General features: G+C 32.0%; 2 protein-coding genes across 2 annotated transcripts; one reads left to right on the top strand and one right to left on the bottom strand.

The window, feature by feature from the left end:
• Positions 1-8094: 8094 nt before the first annotated feature.
• LOC7483469 (uncharacterized) lies at positions 8095-13960 on the top strand. The gene is made up of 15 exons (XM_002318593.4): positions 8095-8697; positions 8964-9061; positions 9158-9258; positions 9351-9429; positions 9600-9660; positions 9919-9965; positions 10087-10179; positions 10634-10724; positions 10999-11047; positions 11899-12015; positions 12102-12249; positions 12924-13016; positions 13144-13212; positions 13584-13626; positions 13733-13960. The coding sequence occupies exons 1-15, from the start codon at positions 8640-8642 to the stop codon at positions 13831-13833; spliced, it is 1248 nt and encodes a 415-aa protein (XP_002318629.2). The 5' UTR covers positions 8095-8639; the 3' UTR covers positions 13834-13960.
• Positions 13961-14707: 747 nt separating this feature from the next.
• LOC7484774 (E2F transcription factor-like E2FE) lies at positions 14708-19079 on the bottom strand. The gene is made up of 11 exons (XM_002317979.4): positions 18808-19079; positions 18650-18717; positions 18482-18534; positions 18322-18399; positions 18129-18188; positions 17886-17994; positions 17559-17626; positions 17201-17273; positions 17050-17111; positions 16531-16936; positions 14708-15031 (listed from the first exon to the last, which is right to left on the bottom strand). The coding sequence occupies exons 1-11, from the start codon at positions 18897-18899 to the stop codon at positions 14943-14945; spliced, it is 1158 nt and encodes a 385-aa protein (XP_002318015.1). The 5' UTR covers positions 18900-19079; the 3' UTR covers positions 14708-14942.
• Between the last annotated feature and the right edge of the window lie 718 nt (positions 19080-19797).

The following is a 19797-nucleotide window of genomic DNA, read 5'->3' as shown; positions in this document are numbered from 1 at the left end:
AATGACATAAAATCGATAACCTTCGGTGGAAGAAATTGGAGCTGGGCCCCAAACATCAGTGTAAATTAAATCTAATGGACCATGACTCTTTAGAGAGGATACATGAAAAGGAAGTCGTTGGCTTTTATGACAGAGACAGGAGTCACAAGTGACGTTACTAGATGATGTAGATAGAGGAAGGGTGCAGGAGGTAACAAGATGATGCAGGATACGAGAAGAGGGGTGGCCAAGCCGTCTATACCAGTCTATCAATGGGGCTTTAACACCAACAAAAGCATGGAATGATGTCAGAGGAGACAAAGATTCAGGCCACACGTACACATCATTTTTATTCCGGCCGCGAATGAGAGTCGCCCCCGTGCGAAGATCCTTCACCAAAAAATAAGCAGGAAAGAATTCAATGGAGGTATTATTAGTTTTATAAAATTGAGAAACTGAAAGCAAATTTTTCTTGATGGAAGGAACACACAGAACATTAGATAAGGCAAAATCTTTGAAGGGAGTTGGAAGAGTTGCATGGCCAGCATGAGTTATTTGCAAACCTGTGCCGTCACCTATAACAATAGCATCCGAACCTTCATAAACCGAGGTGAGGGAGAGATTGTTGAGATCATCGGTGATATGATGAGATGCTGCAGAATCAAGAAGCCAGTTTGGTGGCTTTGGAGAAGCAGTAGCAGTGTAATTGGCAGTAGGAGCTGTAGAGATAACAGGGCGAACACGAGGACAGCGTTTGGCACTATGTCCTTGTTGATCACATAATTGACAGAATCCTTTGTACCCTTGGCCTGGGCGTTTCCGTGGAGGCTGATATGAGCCGTGATAGCCACGATTAGAGTTGGAGAATGACTGATATCCACGACTGTTGGAGGAGACTTTGTTATTGTTGTAGTGCCTGGGAGTAGAGGTGCTGGAGTGGCCAGATCGTTGAGTGACATGAGCTGTGATTGGAGGAGACACAGCACGTACCTCTTCACGTTTGAGAAAATTTTCATATTCAACAAGTTTATCATGAAGGTCTTCAAAGCTGATGGGGTTGTCACGAGCACGAATGGCTGCAGCAATTTCTTTGAATGCTGGACCAAGACCATTGAGAACATGAACTACCAAGTCAATATCACTGGGAGGCTCACCAATGATTGAAAGTTCATCAGATATACTTCTCATGGTATTAAGAAATTCACCCACAGAGTTGGAGCCACGCGGGTTGTAGCAGTGAGTCGTTCCTTGAGACTCATTACTCGTGATCGTGAGCGGTTTGCATAGAAAATGTTAAGTTTCTCCCATGCCATACGGGAGGTTGTTGAAGACGCAATGAGTGGCATGATTTTTTCTGAAACAGAGGCGATGATGGAGTGCAACAGAAGCTGATCTTGGCAAACCCAGAACATGTGAGCAGGATTAGGTGCATCATGCAAAAGTTTGGGTGGTTCCAGATAAGAGCCATCCACATATCGCAGGAGATCATAGCCAATAAGAAGGGCATTGAATTGAGCACGCCATGTTAGGTAGTTTATTGGCGTGAGTTTGAGGGGTAATTGTGCTGCAGCATTGATAGCAATCAATAAATTTGGTGTTGTGATAGCAGGGTTAGACACAACAGTGGCTGCGTTTTCTTGAGAGGTTTCTGCCATGAAAGTAACCTGTGAAACCAGATGCTCGTGGGAGCGTGGCGGCTCTGATACCATATAGGGTTTTATGAAAAGATACATTGCTTGTATTGCAGTGTGCTTTATATAGAGATTACAATGAGAATTACAATCAAAATAGGAAAGAAGAATTACACACAAAGAAGGAAACTGAATGTCCTGAGAATAAGGAAACAGATATCCTAACTATACGTGGAGTCATAGCTGATGGAGATTTGCAGCTAGTGTGGATGTATTTGATACATACGGGGAACTTATTCCTTTACTCTTATATGTTGAAGGTGAAATTAAAATAAAATAAAATAAAATACACAAAAAACCACCTAAACCAACCAAACTCTTGACCTAGATCATGAGATTAGGATAACCTTATAAAAAAACTAAAATAAATTATGAAGTTTTATTTCCAATCAACTCAATATTGAAGGATGAAATTGAAAAAAAAATCAACAAAAAAAGGATAAAAAAACATGAGTCAATCGGCCTAACCCGTTATCCAGGTTATAAGACTGTGATAACTTGTTAACAAGAAAATAAATAATATTATTAAGCCTAATCTCAAATCAATCCAATAGAGAAGGATTAAATTGAAAAACAAAGTAAAATATTGACAAAAAATAACCAAAGTCAACCCGAGTTAACTTGACAAACCTGGATCAAGAGACCGAGATAACTCTATAGATAGTAAATAAAAAAAATATAAAGTATAATTCTCAATCAACCTCATGTTGAAGGATTAAATTGAAAAAAAAATATTCAATTAAAAAAAGGATGAAAAAAAACTCGAGTTAACCTAGTTAACTCGTAAAACTCACGACAAGGATCATGAGACCGTGATAACCCTATAGAAAGCAAATACAAAAACAATTATGAAGCCTAATTATCAATCAACTCAATGTTGAAGGATAAATTTGAGAAAAAAAATAATTAAGAAATGACAAAAAAATAATCCAAGTTAACACGGCTAACTCGAGAAACTCGCAACCCTGGTTATGAGACCAAAAAACTCCACAAAAAGCAAATCAAAATAAATTATGAATTTCAATACCCAGTAAACTCAATATTGAAAGATGAAATTAAAATAAAATGAAATAAAAAAATCTTCAAAAAGTTTGAGGACCAAAATAAAATAAAATAAAATAACTTGGTTTTTCACTATTCATTCCAAGTATTTCTAGTATATAACTAGTCTATTTGCTCGCGTTGTGTTGTGGGTTGGACCAATTTTTTTAGATGTAAATAAAAATTTTAAGAGCTAAATTTTTTTTTTACTATGTTATTAAATCTAGCTAAACGGGTCAATCTTGAAACCTCGCAACTTAGCTCTTTGCTTAACTCGAGTTTCCAATTAAACCGTGCAGGAGCTAGCCTAAATTAAATCAATTAATTTTGTGGGTTCAAATGCATTATTGATAACTAGTAAAAACATGACTTGACTTTTTAAAAAAAAAATCAAGATAACAACTCTTTTTGAAAAAACAAAATTGAGACAATGACATATTGGATCGATTTCATTTTTCCTAACGGCATGTGTCATGAACTTCACTGAGTTTAATAAAAAAAATTATAAACTATTTTTTAATTATATGATAAAAATAACATGGTAACAAAATTGAGCATCAACCTAAAAATAAATACTTATTTGATATAGTGATAACCCTATAGAAAGCAAACAAAAATAAATCATGCAGTTTATTTCTCAACCAATCAAATATTGAAGGATAAAATTGAGAAAAAAATAAAAACAATTAAATGAAAAAAAAAAAAGCATATCCGACCAATGGATGAACTCTTCAAACCTATGAACCGAGTAACTTGAGCTAGCACGTCAAACCTGTGAACCAGGTTATGGACTTCAGTTGGACTTAATTTGTTTTTTTCTGAAACATTTTTCATTTAATTATATGATAACAAAAATAGATCATCACAAAATTAAACACCAACCCAATACTGAGATGTTGAAAAAAATAATTAAAAAAATTAAACTCGTTAGACTTGCGAACCAAGTTAACCAACCAAACTTGTGAAAATGTTCATGAACTTTATAAAGTTTAATAACATGACTTTTCTCTGAAACTATTTTTTTTACTATATGAGAAAAAATAGACAAAAAAAAAGTCAAGTTCAATAAAAAAAAAGGAGAGAAAAATAAAACACCTTACCAAACTCGTAAATTAAGTATGGCTTTGTAATTTTTTTTTTAAATAAAAAAAATTGAAAAAACTGAGATATATATATATATATCAAGATATTTAATATCGCAATATAGGTGATTTACCTGATTGTGTTTAATAAATTTGTTTATTAAAATCAATTTGAAATAGAAATCGACACACATAAAATTTATTGAATAAAATAAAAAGAAAAAAAATATAATATGCAAGGCTACACATATTAAAAATATTATAAAAAATAAATATTTTTTATTTCTAAAGATAAATCTAATATATATAAACTATAAAAAAATTACAAATAAATCATACTAATCTCTTCAAAAAAATAAACATATCTAATATAATTAAAACAAATAATCACTATTTAAAAAAGAATAAATAAGCGAAAAAAATCACAAAGAAGTAAACTACAAACTTGAAAATCATTAAAAATATATATATATATATATATATATATATATATATATATATATAAAAGTTTTAAATTAAAAAAAATCAAAACTATAAAAAGAAAAGAACGAGGCCAAGCCAAGCTCCTGTCCTATTAACAAAAGGCTCACACGCGGGTCTGCAAAGTTAGGCCTAGTTGCACGAGCCTTAATTTGTTTTTGTAAGTGGGAGGACGACATGTCATCCGCCCCGGTTCAATTTGAAAAAAACAGACGACATGTTGTCTAGAATCCCTAGATTCTAGCCACTGTGGTGACTAGAAAATTAGGACGGCTAGTTTTTTTCTTCTAAAATCTCATTTTCAACCCAAAACACTTTAATAACCTAGTTAAACAAATCCATAACCTCTAAAAGCATAAAAAATCATTTCAAAACTCAAAATCAACCCGAGCTCAGATTTGTTTTTTAGACATTTTCAAGGTAAAAAAACATTTAATTTGAACTCTTCTCATAATATGAAACTATTTGGAACAAAAATCTACCATTTTGATGGCTAGAATCATAGCAACAAAAACGTTTTCTCTCTAGACTGGAATCCAGTGATATCCTCTCTCTCCTCTCACCCAAAAGAATTGAAAAATGATAAAAATAAAGTTTAGTACTGAAATTAATTTTTCTAGAAATAAAGTCGTTCACCTAATAGTTAAAAAAGATAAGGGACTCAAATGTACTTTTTAAAAAAATTAAAAGGCACCACCTATTTTATCAGTGTTTTTCTCTTCAGTCCTTTGTCTTTCAATCCAATCCTCTCTTAAAAAAAATATATACAATTAGGTGTTAATAAGGGCTCAATTGTGTAAAAAAAAGTTTCATGATCAAATTGAAATTTAAAAAAAAATCACAACTCCAATCCACAGTAATATATGAGATGGTGAACAATGATTTTAGAACAGCTAAAATACCACACATTTTAGCTTTAATGTTAATTAGAATAATAATTAGCTAGAATGTTTGCGCTACACTGTGGGTCAGAGAAATTTTATGAACGTAAAAAAAAAAGATGTTCAACTGATGCTAGCAGTTTTAAAGAAGCAAAAATAATCAATGACTCATGTAATTGAAAGAGACTACATATGTTGTCAAAGCAGCGATCCAAAAGGCAAATAAAAAACACCATGAATCGAGTATCTCATATTTATATTTAATCAATTAATTTAATTTAGTTCAAAAATAAGATTTCTTTTTAAAAAAGATAAATTTAATAAAGACCGATGAAAAACTCGAGATAAGGCGTGTCATTTTCAAAATCACTAAAGAATTCCATTGAAAGTTTTAAAAAACAGAATCCAATTTCTAATTAAATAAATGTCAAATAATGAAATTAAAAAAAATAAGCAACCCCGAGTTAACCTTCTAAACTCGAGTTAATCTCTTAAACCTACAATCTATTAAATTCTAAACTCAAGTTCAATCAAGAAACTCAATACCCAACCAATTTAATATTGGGGATGAAATCGAGAAAAAATATAAATTTTAAAAAATTTTCAAGCAAAAAAAAAGGATCAAATTTGATAGAAAAAAAACTCAAGAATAACAAAATTATATATAAAAAATCAATTTTAAGAACAATCTCAAATAAAAACAAATAGCAGTAAAAAGAATGGGGACTCAATATGACAAATGAAAAAAATTTAAGGGGATAAAATTGAATAAAAAAATTAAATTTTATAAATTATTCAAAATAAAAATAAGAGTAGTCACAGAACATCAACCAAATTTGAAGGAAAAACCTATTAAAGGGCTATTTTAAGAATTTGGAGTGCCAATACGAAAATCAGGGAGAGAGAGGAAAAAGAAAAAAAAGTTGTTGCTCCAAACCAGAGACCTATCGATTACATACACTGCCCATGTATTAAAGAGTTACCGAGACGATTCGAATGTCATCCCAGAAGTTGGCATTTGGCCACCAAAGAATGTTGCATGTACCTAATTGCTAATGAAACAACCTCAGAACTGCAAAAAAAAGCCAAACTAAAAAGACAAAAAACAACCCTAAAAATCCTTTTCTATTCTTGTTTTCAAAGGCAATAAAATCATTTTACTATACTTAAACAAATAAAAGGTCTAAAAAAACCCTTGAATGCTAGTTCTTTTTTTTTAAGTGAAGGTCAAATAAGTAAATTTATTGTACCAACAAAAGATAAAATGATTGATTTACCGATATTAATTTGCAAATGACCAATGGGTCACATGAAAATGATAATAAAAACCCCCACTAGCCAGACTATTGTTTGTTGGAATGAGAGGTAAAATGATAAATCCACAATGTTATGTATCTCTAAAGAATAGTTTTTTACTTCTTATATTTATTTTAATAAAAAGTTTTCTAAAAAATTATTGGAGAACTGCTACTTTAATTTTTTTTTTATTATGTAGCAAATGAGCAAATAAGGACTGATTGAGCAACTTGTCTGTTATGTTTAATAAATTTAGGTGTGGACTAGATCTGTTGCTTGCGCATCGTTGTGGGTCGAACAATTTATTTTTTTTTATGTAAAAAAAGTGATAGGTTAGAAAAAATTCAAGTTTCAAGTCATTAGTTAAAGTGATAATTTAAATAATGCAAAAAAAAATGATAAAAAATTGATAAAAAAACAACAAAAAAGGAACCACAATTGAGTCTATTTAGATTATTAAACAACTCAATGTCAACCTAACTGGAAAAAAAAAACCAAAAAAGAAAGTCAAATTTAAAAAACAAAAAACATCAGCTTTAAAAAAGGGGAGAAATCAGGCAAACATTCTAAATCTAGTCTAATCTAAAAAACTTGCAACTTGTTAAATCATGGACCTAAAGTTCAATCAAGAATCTTAAATATTATCCAATTTAATTTTGAATGATGGAATCGTTGAAAAAACTAAAAGAAAGGGAACATAAAAAAAAAAAAAGAATGGGGCTAAAATCTGATAGGAGAAAACCCAATAAGAATAAAATCTGAAAAAAAAAATTATCCCTAAGAAAAAAAATGCAATTAAAAGAATTAGGACCAAACTTGAAAGATTAAAAATATCAGAGGGAGTGAAGTTGAAAATCATTTGTAATATGATAGATTATTTATAGATTAAAAATTGATAGAGGATGAAATAGAAAAACATTGTTGGAGGCTAACCCAATAAAACCAAACAAAACAAATAAAATAAAATAAGAGAAAAAAATTGAAGAAAAAAAGCAAAACAAAAGTTAAAAAAAAAGGATAAGAAAATAAGAAAACATCAATTTATAAAAAGGAAAAAAACATGGCAAACTTGGCAAACCTCTTAAATCTGGTCTAATCTCTAAAAGTCGTATTCCGTGAAATGTTTGACCTAGATTCAATCAAGAAGCATAATTCTCAACCAATTTAATTTTGAATGATGAGATCGGTAGAAAAATATTAATAAAAAACCTGCAAAAGCAAAAAAAAAAGAATGAGAATAAAAATTGATAGAAAAAAATTCAAGGAGGATGCAATTTAATGAGAAAAATAAAAAATTAATAACAAACAAACCATGATGAAATTATAACCAAGACCTTGAAACCAAGGCTAAAATATCTAAATGTTAAGGGTAATGTATTAATTCTATTATTCTATCAAATATAAAAATACAAAAAGGTTATTGTGCAGATATTAAATTATTTTATTCAATGATTATATTAATAATTTTACTATATATTAAAAAATATAATCACTAAAATAATCTTACATAATTCTCAAAAAATATTTATAACATAATAAAAATATCATCCCACTCACTAAGCAAATACAAAAGACAAAATGACCAAGAGACCACAAATATAATTGTAATGAACAGTGTCATTTGTCTTGGAACTAAGTAAAATCCATATGAGAATTATTCCACCCTCCTGGGAATCAAGAATATTCTCTTCTCGAAAAAAGAAGAAGAAGAAGAAGAAGCATCGTCGTCTAGCTGTCAACTTATGATGGTATGGAAGAGTGGGCCATAATCAAATCTCCAAGACCCCAAGCAGACACGCAAATACAACACAACCACATCAGAAGGCACGGACGTTAGTAAAAACAGCAGCAGTAGCAGTAGCAGTAGCAGTAGTGGTCCAGATCCAGGAAACTTACACTGTTTGTTTCCTTTCACAGCTCAAAGAATATATGTATGTCTCTTCTACCACTTATCACCCGCACTTCACTGCACTAGATCTTAAAAATTCTATACGTCCTTGTCGCCAAAAGGGAGCAAGATATTGTTGGTCTATTTATTATTACTGAGATGGATTGAATGGTGACATGCTCTTAATGTTGTTGTTGCTGTACGGTTGAGTATTGCCTGTGTCCACATACATAAAATTTTTAAACAGACAAGAGTTACTGAGGAATTTGAGATCCGGGGTTGCTGTTTTGATTGGAAAAATATGGGAAGCTCTGAGGAGAGGGTTGTTGCTGTCATCATGGTCGGTGGACCTACTAAAGGTATCGTTTTTTTTTTTTTGTTCATTCAATTGCTTAATCATAGTTTGATTTCTATATTGGAATTCTCAATTGTGATTCCTTAATTGTATGCGATACAGTTTAATGCTCATTTTACGGCTCCATTATCGGACTTTTTCCTGGGTTCTTCTGATTTTTTCGATATTTGTTGTAATTTTGACTCTTTTGGTGCAGATAATGAAACCCTGTTCTTTGTTTCTTTGATTTTTTTTCTTCATTCAATTGAGTTGAAATCTGAAATGTTGCAGGCACTAGATTCAGGCCATTGTCATTGGATATTCCAAAGCCTCTTTTTCCTCTAGCAGGACAACCAATGGTTCACCATCCAATCTCTGCTTGTAAAAAGGTATTTATTTAATTCCTTAAAGAAATTATTCTAATTTGTTTGTTTCTTAGTTAGCATAGCATATTGTAGTCATTGAGATTGCATTTTCTGTTTCAGATTCCAAACTTGACGCAGATCTATCTTGTTGGTTTCTACGAGGAAAGAGAGTTTGCTTTGTATGTTTCCTCAATCTCGAATGAGCTGAAAGTGTCTGTTAGGTAAAGTGACTTGATGGCCTTTCTTGATTATTTGCTTCTGATTCCGTAGTTGAGTGTTTTTTTTTTTTTTAATTATCAATCTGTGCTTGTAGATATTTGCGGGAAGATAAGCCACATGGTTCTGCTGGCGGGCTTTTTAACTTCAGAGATCTAATCATGGAAGACAACCCGGTTTACATCTCAGCTTAACCTTTTCTATTAGCATGCACGCCTGTCACCCAACAGTATTTTCTTTGCATGTTCTGATGTGAACATGCGGTAGTTGCTAGCATTTTCTGCAGATATAGATGGATGATTTGTACTCCAAAATTCAGTACTGATGCTTGGTTATCTTGCCGCAGTCCCATATCTTTCTGCTGAATTGTGATGTTTGCTGCAGTTTTCCACTCCCAGAAATGCTTGGTAATCTACTTTGCCAAATTGGATTATTTTGAACTTCATGAATTTTTTTGAACTTGTTCGGAAATTCCTCTTCAGGGTATAGATGCATCCTCATGGAACCATTAATTTTAGATATTTCCATGATTATATCGAGATAAATAAAATGGTCTTATGTACATTATTATTTTTTAGCTAAGGTTTCTTTTGTCTAGACAGTTTGTAGTTTATATTTATGTAGCAGAAGCATTAATTACTGTATTTCCCCTACAATGCTTGCAGAGGCCCACAGAGCATATGGTGGGATGGGAACTATCCTAGTAATCAAGGTTAGTTGAATGCAAAAGATAATAACCTAGGAAAATTGTTCAGAGTTTGGTATTCCAGCAATAGGATGTACTCTGTTTGTCTCCAAGATGTTTTAACTCCATTATTGTTTTCTGCATGCAGGTCTCAGCTGAGTCAGCCAGCCAGTTTGGGGAATTGGTAGCTGATCCTGACACCAATGAGTTGTTGCATTACACAGAGAAGCCTGAAACTTTTGTAAGTACCAGTCCAGAAACACATTTTATTTAGGGAATTTCAGTACTTTCATTATTTGCTCGAATGATTGATTAAAGATGGATCTGATTCAACTTTTTAAGCCCTTTTTTTTTTTTTACTATCTTTCTTGCTTGTTATCCCTTTTTTGTTTTTTTTTTTTAAGTAAAACCTATACATATAATCTGAAGGCATGGTCATTGAATTTTGAAAAGCTTACTTCTGCATTTAAAGGTAACAAGTTTTTGCTTAGGCTTGATAGCAAAATCTCATCTTTTTTTATACTTAATTTTAGTACGTAACCAAACATCAATTTTATTTTATTTTCTTATATTGAAGTACAATAGGCTTAAAATTGTAGTGAATCCAATGGTGATTTCTGTTACTGTTTACCGCCATTCACTTCATTTAGGCTTTTCCCCCCTTTTTATTCATTTGATGTTATGTTTTGATGCAGGTAAGTGACCGGATAAATTGTGGTGTTTATGTTTTTACACCAGAAATATTCACAGCCATCCAGGGTGTTTCTTCTCAACGGAAAGACAGAGGTATGTGATATGGTGTTTTGCCTGTAGGGTGCCTGTGTAAGATTAATTTAGAAGTTCCAGAATTCTGTGGTTCTTTTCTTTAATAAACTAGTTTAGCCTGTATCGCCGTTTAACAAGGGTGCATTGTGAAAATCTGCATCAACTAAAAATATTCTGACCCTAAAGCTTGGCATATCCTGGCTTGTTTTGTTAGATTGTGATAGCATTCTTTGTAATTATCGATAGTTTGAATCTTGATTTTGGAAAATTCTGAACTCTGTTTTACCATTTTCAGCTAATCTGAGACGTGTTTCTAGCTTCGAAGCCCTCCAATTTTCTACAAGGTATGTGGTTCATACTTTACCTACTTTTTCATCCCTTAATCTTGGAATTAATGACTCTAGGCTGAGCATTGCTAGTATAATTTCACTTTAAACTATTATGATAAATTTATTGAAATGGAGTTGAACAAATGTTTTGCCAATCTTTTAATATACCACTTTTTTTTAACTCATTAAAGTTGGCAATTAGTTTTGAAAATACATTTGGCCTCTTAACTGGGATTCTCCAAACAATCCATAAGATGCATAAGCATCTAATGGATTGTTTGGAGAATGGACTGTTTGAACAATCCATATGCATCTGCAGTAACTCATTGGTTTGAAGACCATTAATTGCAGTTCTTGTGACTTAAGAGTGGATCTATTTTATTTCTTTCTTTCTTGGGCCTCTTCAGTCGTTGAATTGACTAATTAGACTTATTCATGACAATAATCATATGTTTGTTTGCTTATCTGTGTAAATGAGTGACTTGGAGAGTTAGTGTTTGAAATGTTCTCTTGTCACAATTGATTATTTACTGACATGGGATTTGCCAACCACATCTTGAACTTGTATGAAGAGTCAAGTAATCAACAGATCTTCAGTGTAACAAGAAAATTCAATTTGTACAACTCAATTGGAATACAGATTCCCTGCAGTAATATGAACTTTATCGTTTAAGTTGCAGTATATGTCCTCTCTCTAATATTACTATTCTGGGAGAGACATCCTTGATAGTTTTAGCCAAGTCCTGTTTTAGTATTTTCTTTCCTTTCTCAACGTGCATTAATATCGTTGTTATTGCTCACTTATTGATTCGATAGAACCCAATATTTTCCACAAGTTCCTGCTTTGATCCAAGTTCCCTTAACAGGAGTCTTCCGACAGATTATGTAAGATTGGATCAGGATATCCTGTCACCCCTTGCTGGAAAAAAGCAGCTATATACGTATGAAACCATGGACTTCTGGGAACAAATTAAAACACCTGGGTAAGTCAATCTTTACATCTTATGTTATCTTCTTTGCCATCTTTAACCAGTTACCTTATGTCATTTTCACTAAATTTATACTGCAGAATGTCTCTAAAGTGTTCTGGTTTATATCTTGCCCAATTCCAATTCACCTCACCCCATCTTTTGGCTGGTGGTGATGGCTCAAAGAGTGCTACTATTGAAGGTGATGTTTATATACATCCATCAGCAAAAGTACATCCAACTGCTAAGGTAATCTTTTCATCTTGTTTATGATAACAGATCTATGGGTACAAAATAGAACTGATGGCCAATGCAATCCTTTTAGTATGTTTTAGTTGGGGCTCCTTTTTCTTTCTTGTTCATAGTTTAGCTAGTACTGTTTTTTTATCCGGTTGAATGCTTACTAGTATTATTCGTACACAATAGAACTGTTAGCCAATGCAATCCTTTTAGTACAATGATAGTCGGGGCTTCTTTTTCTTTTTTTGTTCATAGTTTAGTTAGTACTTTTTTTTATCCGCTTGAATTCTTATTGTCAAATCCCTTTTATGGTGGTTAGGTGATGGGAATTAGGTGCATTGGCCTCTAGGTCACCTTTAAAAATGTTAATAGTTTCTTTATCCATCTATTATGATGCAAAAGGAATATTGGTTGCTTACTCTTTTCCTTTCGGAGCGGAAAATGATTTACAAACAAAAAATCATATTAAGATTCCATAAAAATTTGTGTCAAACAATAAGTCGTAAAACTGTGGGTCTCACAAATAATAAAATAATGATCAAGCATGAAAATTTCACCGCTACATCAGTTGTTATGATTTCTTTGTTTCTATAGCACTTCTCCTTCCTGTTTTATGTACTGCTTCTTTCCCTGCATATAATTCATTTATGAAATTGACTTTTTTGTGGAATGTGATGAAACAGATTGGTCCCAATGTCTCTATATCTGCCAATGCTCGCATAGGACCAGGTGCAAGACTCATAAGGTGTATCATCCTAGATAATGTTGAAGTCATGGTAGGGAACTGAATTAAGAGATTTATCATGAATAACTTTGCTATTTTTATATCTTTTTAGGGTGAGGTTGTGGAGGGGCCCCTTAAGATATCTCAAACTTGATTGTATGCTTCATTTTATCTCTCAGGAAAATGCAGTCGTCATTTATTCAATTGTTGGGTGGAACTCTTCCATTGGGAGATGGTCCCGTGTCCAGGCAAGTTGTCTATCCTGTTATATTTTAGTTGGATGAATGCTGCTCTTGTTTGCTACATGCCAAATGTTATTCACTTCAATCAGTATCCCAACAATATAACAAAGGTAGACATTATATTCGAATTGCAGAATGTTTCTCAATATCAGTAATACGATTCTAGTATCTGCACGTTTAATGTTACCATTGTTGTAGTATTTTTTTCCCCTTCTTCCATTGATAATCCGAAACTCTCCTCTGTTTCTTCTCCAAAGTGGTGTCTGATATGATGCATCTTTTTATTCTTATTATTACCACTAGGGTATATTTCCTTTATCTGCGGACTTCCCTCTTATGCACGGTAGGATTTATTATGTTCAATGAAATGATTACAGGCTGAAGGTGATTACAATGCCAAGCTTGGGGTTACAATCCTTGGTACATTTTTTATGCATTAACCCTATTTCCCTTTACCAGTCCATTTCCTTTTTTTTTAGGGACATTATTTCTCTGCACGATCTCAGTGTTCTTTTCCTTGATCCAGGCGAAGGTGTTACTGTTGAGGATGAAGTAGTGGTGATTAACAGCATTGTCCTCCCATACAAGACACTCGATGTTAGTGTTCAGGACGAAATTATTTTATAGTAGACCTGGAAAGCTCCGATTTCTGCCATCTCTCTTTCTTATACTGGGAAACCTTTTTTAAGAACATTTATCGATTTGTAAATTGACATTTGCAATTTATAATAATAAAAATTTTGATTTCGAGTTTGACACCTCTCCTGCCAAAGATTCGTAAACATGGATAAATTATAGTACATTTCTATTTCATCAAGGCAAGAGCTGTCTTCATATGCCGATAAAAAGATGATTTGTACTCCTTTGGCGATTTACTGTGCGATCGAAAATATATGGCTTTGGATACACATTGTACACGAGCAGTAAAAACATGAAATCCGGATATGGCAGTCGATGCTACTGCAAGCCAGATGGGGAACATACGAGAAAATGCTTCTCATATATCTGTTGCGGATTTCCTTCACTTGAATCATAGAGCAATAACGATATCACATTCTCCATTGTTGTCCGAAGATCTTCTCACTTTCGAAGAAGACCCAGAGGACATCTGGGTGTTCGTAAATCTAAGTACCGTAGGGTTTAGAAGCATTCTCCTTGTTCCTTCGTTGCCAGCTCTGCATATCTCACTTAGCTTTGAATTTATTTTCCCTCTTTTCTTCATATTCAATAGCTGGGAATCAAACATTAATTTACAACATATATCTATGAGCAGCGACTCATAATAATGCAGTTTAACCAAAAGCAATTTACCCTATGTTAGAACCTTATCTCTAATTTCATCTTTTATAATTCCCGACATCATAAGAGCATCAAAACAGCAAGAAGACCAAGAAAATGTTATAGAGAGGAAAAGGTCTGGGTGTATTGTCCATTGCGCTGCAGCTGTTGTCCCATGAAAACAAAATGATATCTTGCATAACCGAAGCAACTTTGTAGCTAGTTAACCTAAGGAGAAAAGACGGTATATTCAAATTCATTTGCTTCGAAACATCAGATAAACAACATTGTTTGGCCATGCTAAGATGGTGCACGGGGAATATGCATCCAACCTGAAGCCATTTTTCTATCCTAAAAAGTACACAAAAAAAAAGAACAAAAGAGAGGAGGAAAAGAGAGAGAGAGAGAGAATGGAGCGTCTTATACTGTACTGGTAGCAGAGACACAGTAATAAAAAACTAGGAGATGTGTAATGGTTTCTTCCCAGCAACTTCCGTGTACCATGATTTCCATGCTTCCGTGTAGTGAAAAAAGAGATCTCTCAAAGCTGCAAAAATTATCAGCATATGAGCTTTTCATATTTTCCCCACTTTTTGTTCCAAAGGTTCAACAAGACAAATGGATGGCAAGGCATATTAAAATAAACTATTAACTGACTAGCAATCAACACAATGGCATCTCAGAGGAAGCACTACCCCAAATTATCAAGCACACGAAACCTAACTCACAAGTTAGACATATGCTATAAAGGTCAGAGCAAAACTGCGTGAAAAATGTGGATAGGCCAAGTAAATGGGAAAGCTGGAAGGACGAAAGGATCGCTCAATGGAGGCCTCAAGGGAATGGATACAGATATATAGCAGTCTAAATCGAATGGTTAAAAAATTGTTTTAATTAACATGATTTAAATAAATAAAAAATTAATATAAATTTTTTTTATTTTTCATACTCTAAAATTTTTTATTTTTTTTAATTTAATTCTTGATTTAGAATAGTTAATCAAATATTAATAACAATAAAAATTAATTTTTATTAATTCTTTAACCTTTTAATTTTCAAAATCCACTATGTTAAAAAAGGATAAAGAAAAAATTTCTAACTTGAACTTTTCAAGTTTTACATTCTTTTCCTTACCTCATTTTTTATGTTTTTCTTTTTCTTTCCATGCTTTAGTTTTCCTTTCAAATCTAGAGTTTAGATTCATCTTATTGAGAAATATTTAATTTATATAATTTTTAATTCAAAAATCTTGTTTAAAAGTACATTTAAATTAGTGTTATTGGAATTTTAAGAGATATATTGCAAACATTCTAGTTGTATAAATAAAAAGCAATAAAGCATTAATGATAAAAGATTCATTATTGACAACAATAAAAATTCATTACTTTAAAATACTTCAACAAATAAATATCATTCTTGTTTCAATTAAGCATAATTAATTTTATTATTATGTATGCTAGAATTTTTTATTTTATATTAATTACAAGTTTAAATATATACTTAGGATGCATACTAATATTCTATTATTTATTTTTTTATATTGAAATCATGTTTATTATTAGTTATACTTTTATATATTTATAGTTTTAAAAATATATAAATTCTATAATTTTATTGGATATTTTTTATTTAACATGTTTTTATAATAATAAATTAAATTTATTTGCTCACTAATCTAATATATTTATTTACAAACTTTGATTTTCACGAATAACTAACTTCACTGGACGAACAAAGTGATATGACCTAAGCAAACCATATTTGCTTTTCTTAAACGCATAGCTTTACTAGCAGACCTTCAAACAATAGCCTATTGACAATTTTCATGCTTTCAGACAACTCAACAATGGAGTGATCAGTTGTCCAACTCATTGCATGATATCACAAGGAAACATGAAATGAAAGGCCGACAGACTATGTAGGCCAGGTGTTTTCTGTTTCATACTGAACATGTATTTCTGAACCTAATCGTCAAATAATTGGATCTTGAAGTCTGATATGGTCAAACCGTTTCACTGAATTTTTTATGAAAGCATTAGGTTGTACCTTGGTTGTGGTATTGAGGACGGAAAGTAGAGGAAAGACCCTCCCAATCATAGATCTGAGTCACTTTCTCTTCAGAGTTGCCAACTCTGGCTATGCTAACAGGAGCAAAAGGGCCAAACTGGAAACTTCCTGAGTTCTGCTGTGAATCCTGGTCGAAATTGCCTCTCTGAACGACAGTTACAATATTCTCATCTTTTATTTGCTTCTGCATCTTCAGATTCTTGCTTTTATCCCCATCAACTGAAGAATCCGTTTTGTTTCTTTTAGAACATATGTTTGTGACATCAGCTCCAAATGTCCTCTTCCTAGACTCAAAAGGAGCCAAAGGATCACCTGATCCATTCTCCGATTTTCCTCTCAAACCTAACCACCTGAATGCAGGTTTCCTTGTATCAGCAGTATGTGTCTGCACATCATTTAATAAATATCAGTACTTTAAAGAATTGTATTAGTGCTCGAGTAACAAAGGCTAACATGATTCCTTTAAGTTTTCAATAAGCATTTGTCATGATTGGTTACCTTTTCAATAAGTTTTAGAGAAGAAAGCACATTTGCGATGTCATATAGCCTCCTTACTTTTGCTGCACGATCATATTATTCACAGAATGAAAACCAAAGAGCTAGACCACTAATTGCTCGTATCAAAAGTTGAGGAGTTGAGAAAAATTACTTCTCATAATGGAGGACTTATGGCCATCCCCGAGTAATAACTTGGCAGATTCATCTAGCGAGATCAAATTTGCCTGATAACAAAACACTCATAAGCACCTATGTAATAGATAATGGCTACATCATCTGACATTGTAGTTTAATCATGCTTTAAAAAAAAATTAAAATTTTTTTAGTTTTAAATTATTATTTTTTATGTTTTTAAATTATTTTTGACATGCTCATATTTAAAAATGAATTTTAAAAAATAAAATATATATATATTATTTTAATATATTTTATACCGAAAAACACTTTGAAAAACAACATTTATCACACTCTAGGCTGTAACAACTAAGCTCATTTAAGATTTTACTCACGTTGAAGCACACAAAGAGCTTGACAAAATTCTGAGTAAGAAGACCCAGCGACTTTTCCCTCCTATGATCTGTAACAAAAATAATTGAGTTGGTTATAAGATGCTAAGAAAAGTAGATGGGTAATTATATGTGCAACCAAAATTTTGAACAAAACATAGGACTAGAATAAATAACTACAAAGACCTTTGAAAGTTTGTTAAGCTATTGCTTTTTCAAATCATATGCAGATTCTGTGGAAAAAAAACTTACTTGTACAAGTGATGTAATAACATACGAGAGAGAAGAAAACATAAATACAGATGCTCATAGAAAAGGAGAGGACATTACCAAATCTTGACGCCGCTGTAGATTTGATAATACCAGAATTCTCATTCTGGCTTCCAGTGTTAGGATTGGAATCAGAGTCATCATCTTCATCCTCATCATCATCTGCAACCTAAAAAATTCAACACACGAAAAATGGAGATTAACAAAAAAGTTCCCGACTAGAAAAAAAGAATGAAAGAAGCCCTTATTAAAACACAGTAAGTTCATGAAGAAAGAATAATAAACCCTTAAAAGTTCGCTTACTTTCACAGAATTATTGCTTTGCTTATCAATTGTATTGACATTATCTCTCAAACCCTCTTCCTAAAACATCAACAACAACACAAAATCAGCCCAATTTCAAAAAACAACAACACTTCATAAGAAAACCCATATCGAGCTCAAGTATACGGAACATATAATCATTTTCTTTTATTTTTTGGGTTATTTCTACTACCTTTAATTCTTGTAAAGCTTTAGGGACTGCAGCAAATCCCTTCCATAAATACTTGTTCTTTGCTTTCCTTGCAAGAACCTTTAAGAACATCAAAAACCCACATAAGAAAACTCACTAAAAAAACAGAAAAAAATTGAAACATCATAATCAAGAGTCTCACCCCAACACTCTCCAAAACATTGACTATATCATAGATCCGCCTTCTCTCAACCCCTGCAAATCACAAACCCATTAAAAGAAATTAAAAATCCCACCCATTCAAAATACGGATCGATATTCGTAAATCATGATAACCAGTAAAATATAAAAATCAGAAATAAATAAATACCTAATTTTGAAGCAGCGTCATCAAGTCCAATCACGTCAATGTCATCTCGATCATACAGGGTCAAGAAACTGCACAATTAGCAAAAATCAATTCAATTGCGGGGGAAAACTATGAGTTTTTGAAAAAAAAAAAAAAGAAAGAAAGATGGGTTTGTTTACTTGGTGCATAAGAGACCGAGAGATTTCTGTTTCCTGCTATAAGTGTGATGCCTTGAAGAGGGATCTATAATATCACTGTAAGACAACGCCATTTTGTTTTCTTTTCTTTTATGAGTGCAGATCTGATGCAGTGAATGGAAAGATGGAGAAAATGAGGAAGGGAAGAGAGGTAATTACCGTTAGAAAGGAAGAGAGGTAGAGGGAGAGGGAGAGGGGGTTTTCTGTTTTCTTAAGACTTGTGATAGGCGGGGTTTGGAATTTTGAATAGAGGGAGCAGTTTGGAGGGTTAATTATCTCTAGCGGGAATTCGAATTCGCCCCCCCTTTTTTTTTATTCTAACCTGGACGCGCTTTTGAGTTTGTGTAAAAATTGGGTTGTGTCAAAAGTTGATGATAGTTAGGATGTGTTTTTTTATATATATAGTTTTACCATGTTTTTTTTTTTAAATAATTTTTTGATATTTTAAAATTATTTTAATATATTAATGTCAAGAATAAATATAATATATATATATATATTATTTTAATATATTTTTAAACAAAAAATACTTTAAAAAACAATAGCTATCATAATACCAAAAATTATCTTAGTATTTTATAACCAAAAAAGGTTAGTGCGTGGATAAGTGAAAATGATATTAGATGAAAAAATGTTAAGTTGGTAGCAGGTGGTAATATGTTTAAAATCAAATTACATGTTGAAATGAATTTAATTTCATATATGATTCGAATTCAATTGATAACCTATTAAAATTTTTATATTTAAAATAAAATAATAAATTATGTAATTGAATTCAATTATAGTCTTTGAAATACTTGTGAAAATAAATTGAATTAATAATCTTGATTGTTTTGCTCTTAAATCATTTTTTTTTGTTAAAAAAACATCTTTTTTTTTTTTTACAATGACCTTTATATTTATTAATTTTTAACTACTATCCTTTAATATTTTTACAGCATTTATGATTTTTCAATCTAAATGAAGTATCTT

This window comes from Populus trichocarpa, chromosome 12, assembly GCF_000002775.5.
Source record: "Populus trichocarpa isolate Nisqually-1 chromosome 12, P.trichocarpa_v4.1, whole genome shotgun sequence".
NCBI lineage: Eukaryota > Viridiplantae > Streptophyta > Magnoliopsida > Malpighiales > Salicaceae > Populus > Populus trichocarpa.
This window is presented reverse-complemented; position numbering and strand designations above follow the sequence as displayed.

What these genes read in the sequence shown, in the direction of transcription:
- LOC7484774 (XM_002317979.4), bottom strand. Translation starts at nt 18,899, where the DNA reads ATGGCGTTGTCTTACAGTGATATTATAGATCCCTCTTCAAGGCATCAC. An exon ending in TGACGCTGCTTCAAAATTAG is followed by an intron (nt 18,535 to 18,649) that starts GTATTTATTTAT and finishes TGTGATTTGCAG; the next exon opens with GGGTTGAGAGAAGGCGGATC. An exon ending in AGCTCTTTGTGTGCTTCAAC is followed by an intron (nt 17,274 to 17,558) that starts GTGAGTAAAATC and finishes TTTTGTTATCAG; the next exon opens with GCAAATTTGATCTCGCTAGA.
- LOC7483469 (XM_002318593.4), top strand. Translation starts at nt 8,640, where the DNA reads ATGGGAAGCTCTGAGGAGAGGGTTGTTGCTGTCATCATGGTCGGTGGA. An exon ending in GAGCTGAAAGTGTCTGTTAG is followed by an intron (nt 9,259 to 9,350) that starts GTAAAGTGACTT and finishes CTGTGCTTGTAG; the next exon opens with ATATTTGCGGGAAGATAAGC. An exon ending in TAGATAATGTTGAAGTCATG is followed by an intron (nt 13,017 to 13,143) that starts GTAGGGAACTGA and finishes TTTATCTCTCAG; the next exon opens with GAAAATGCAGTCGTCATTTA.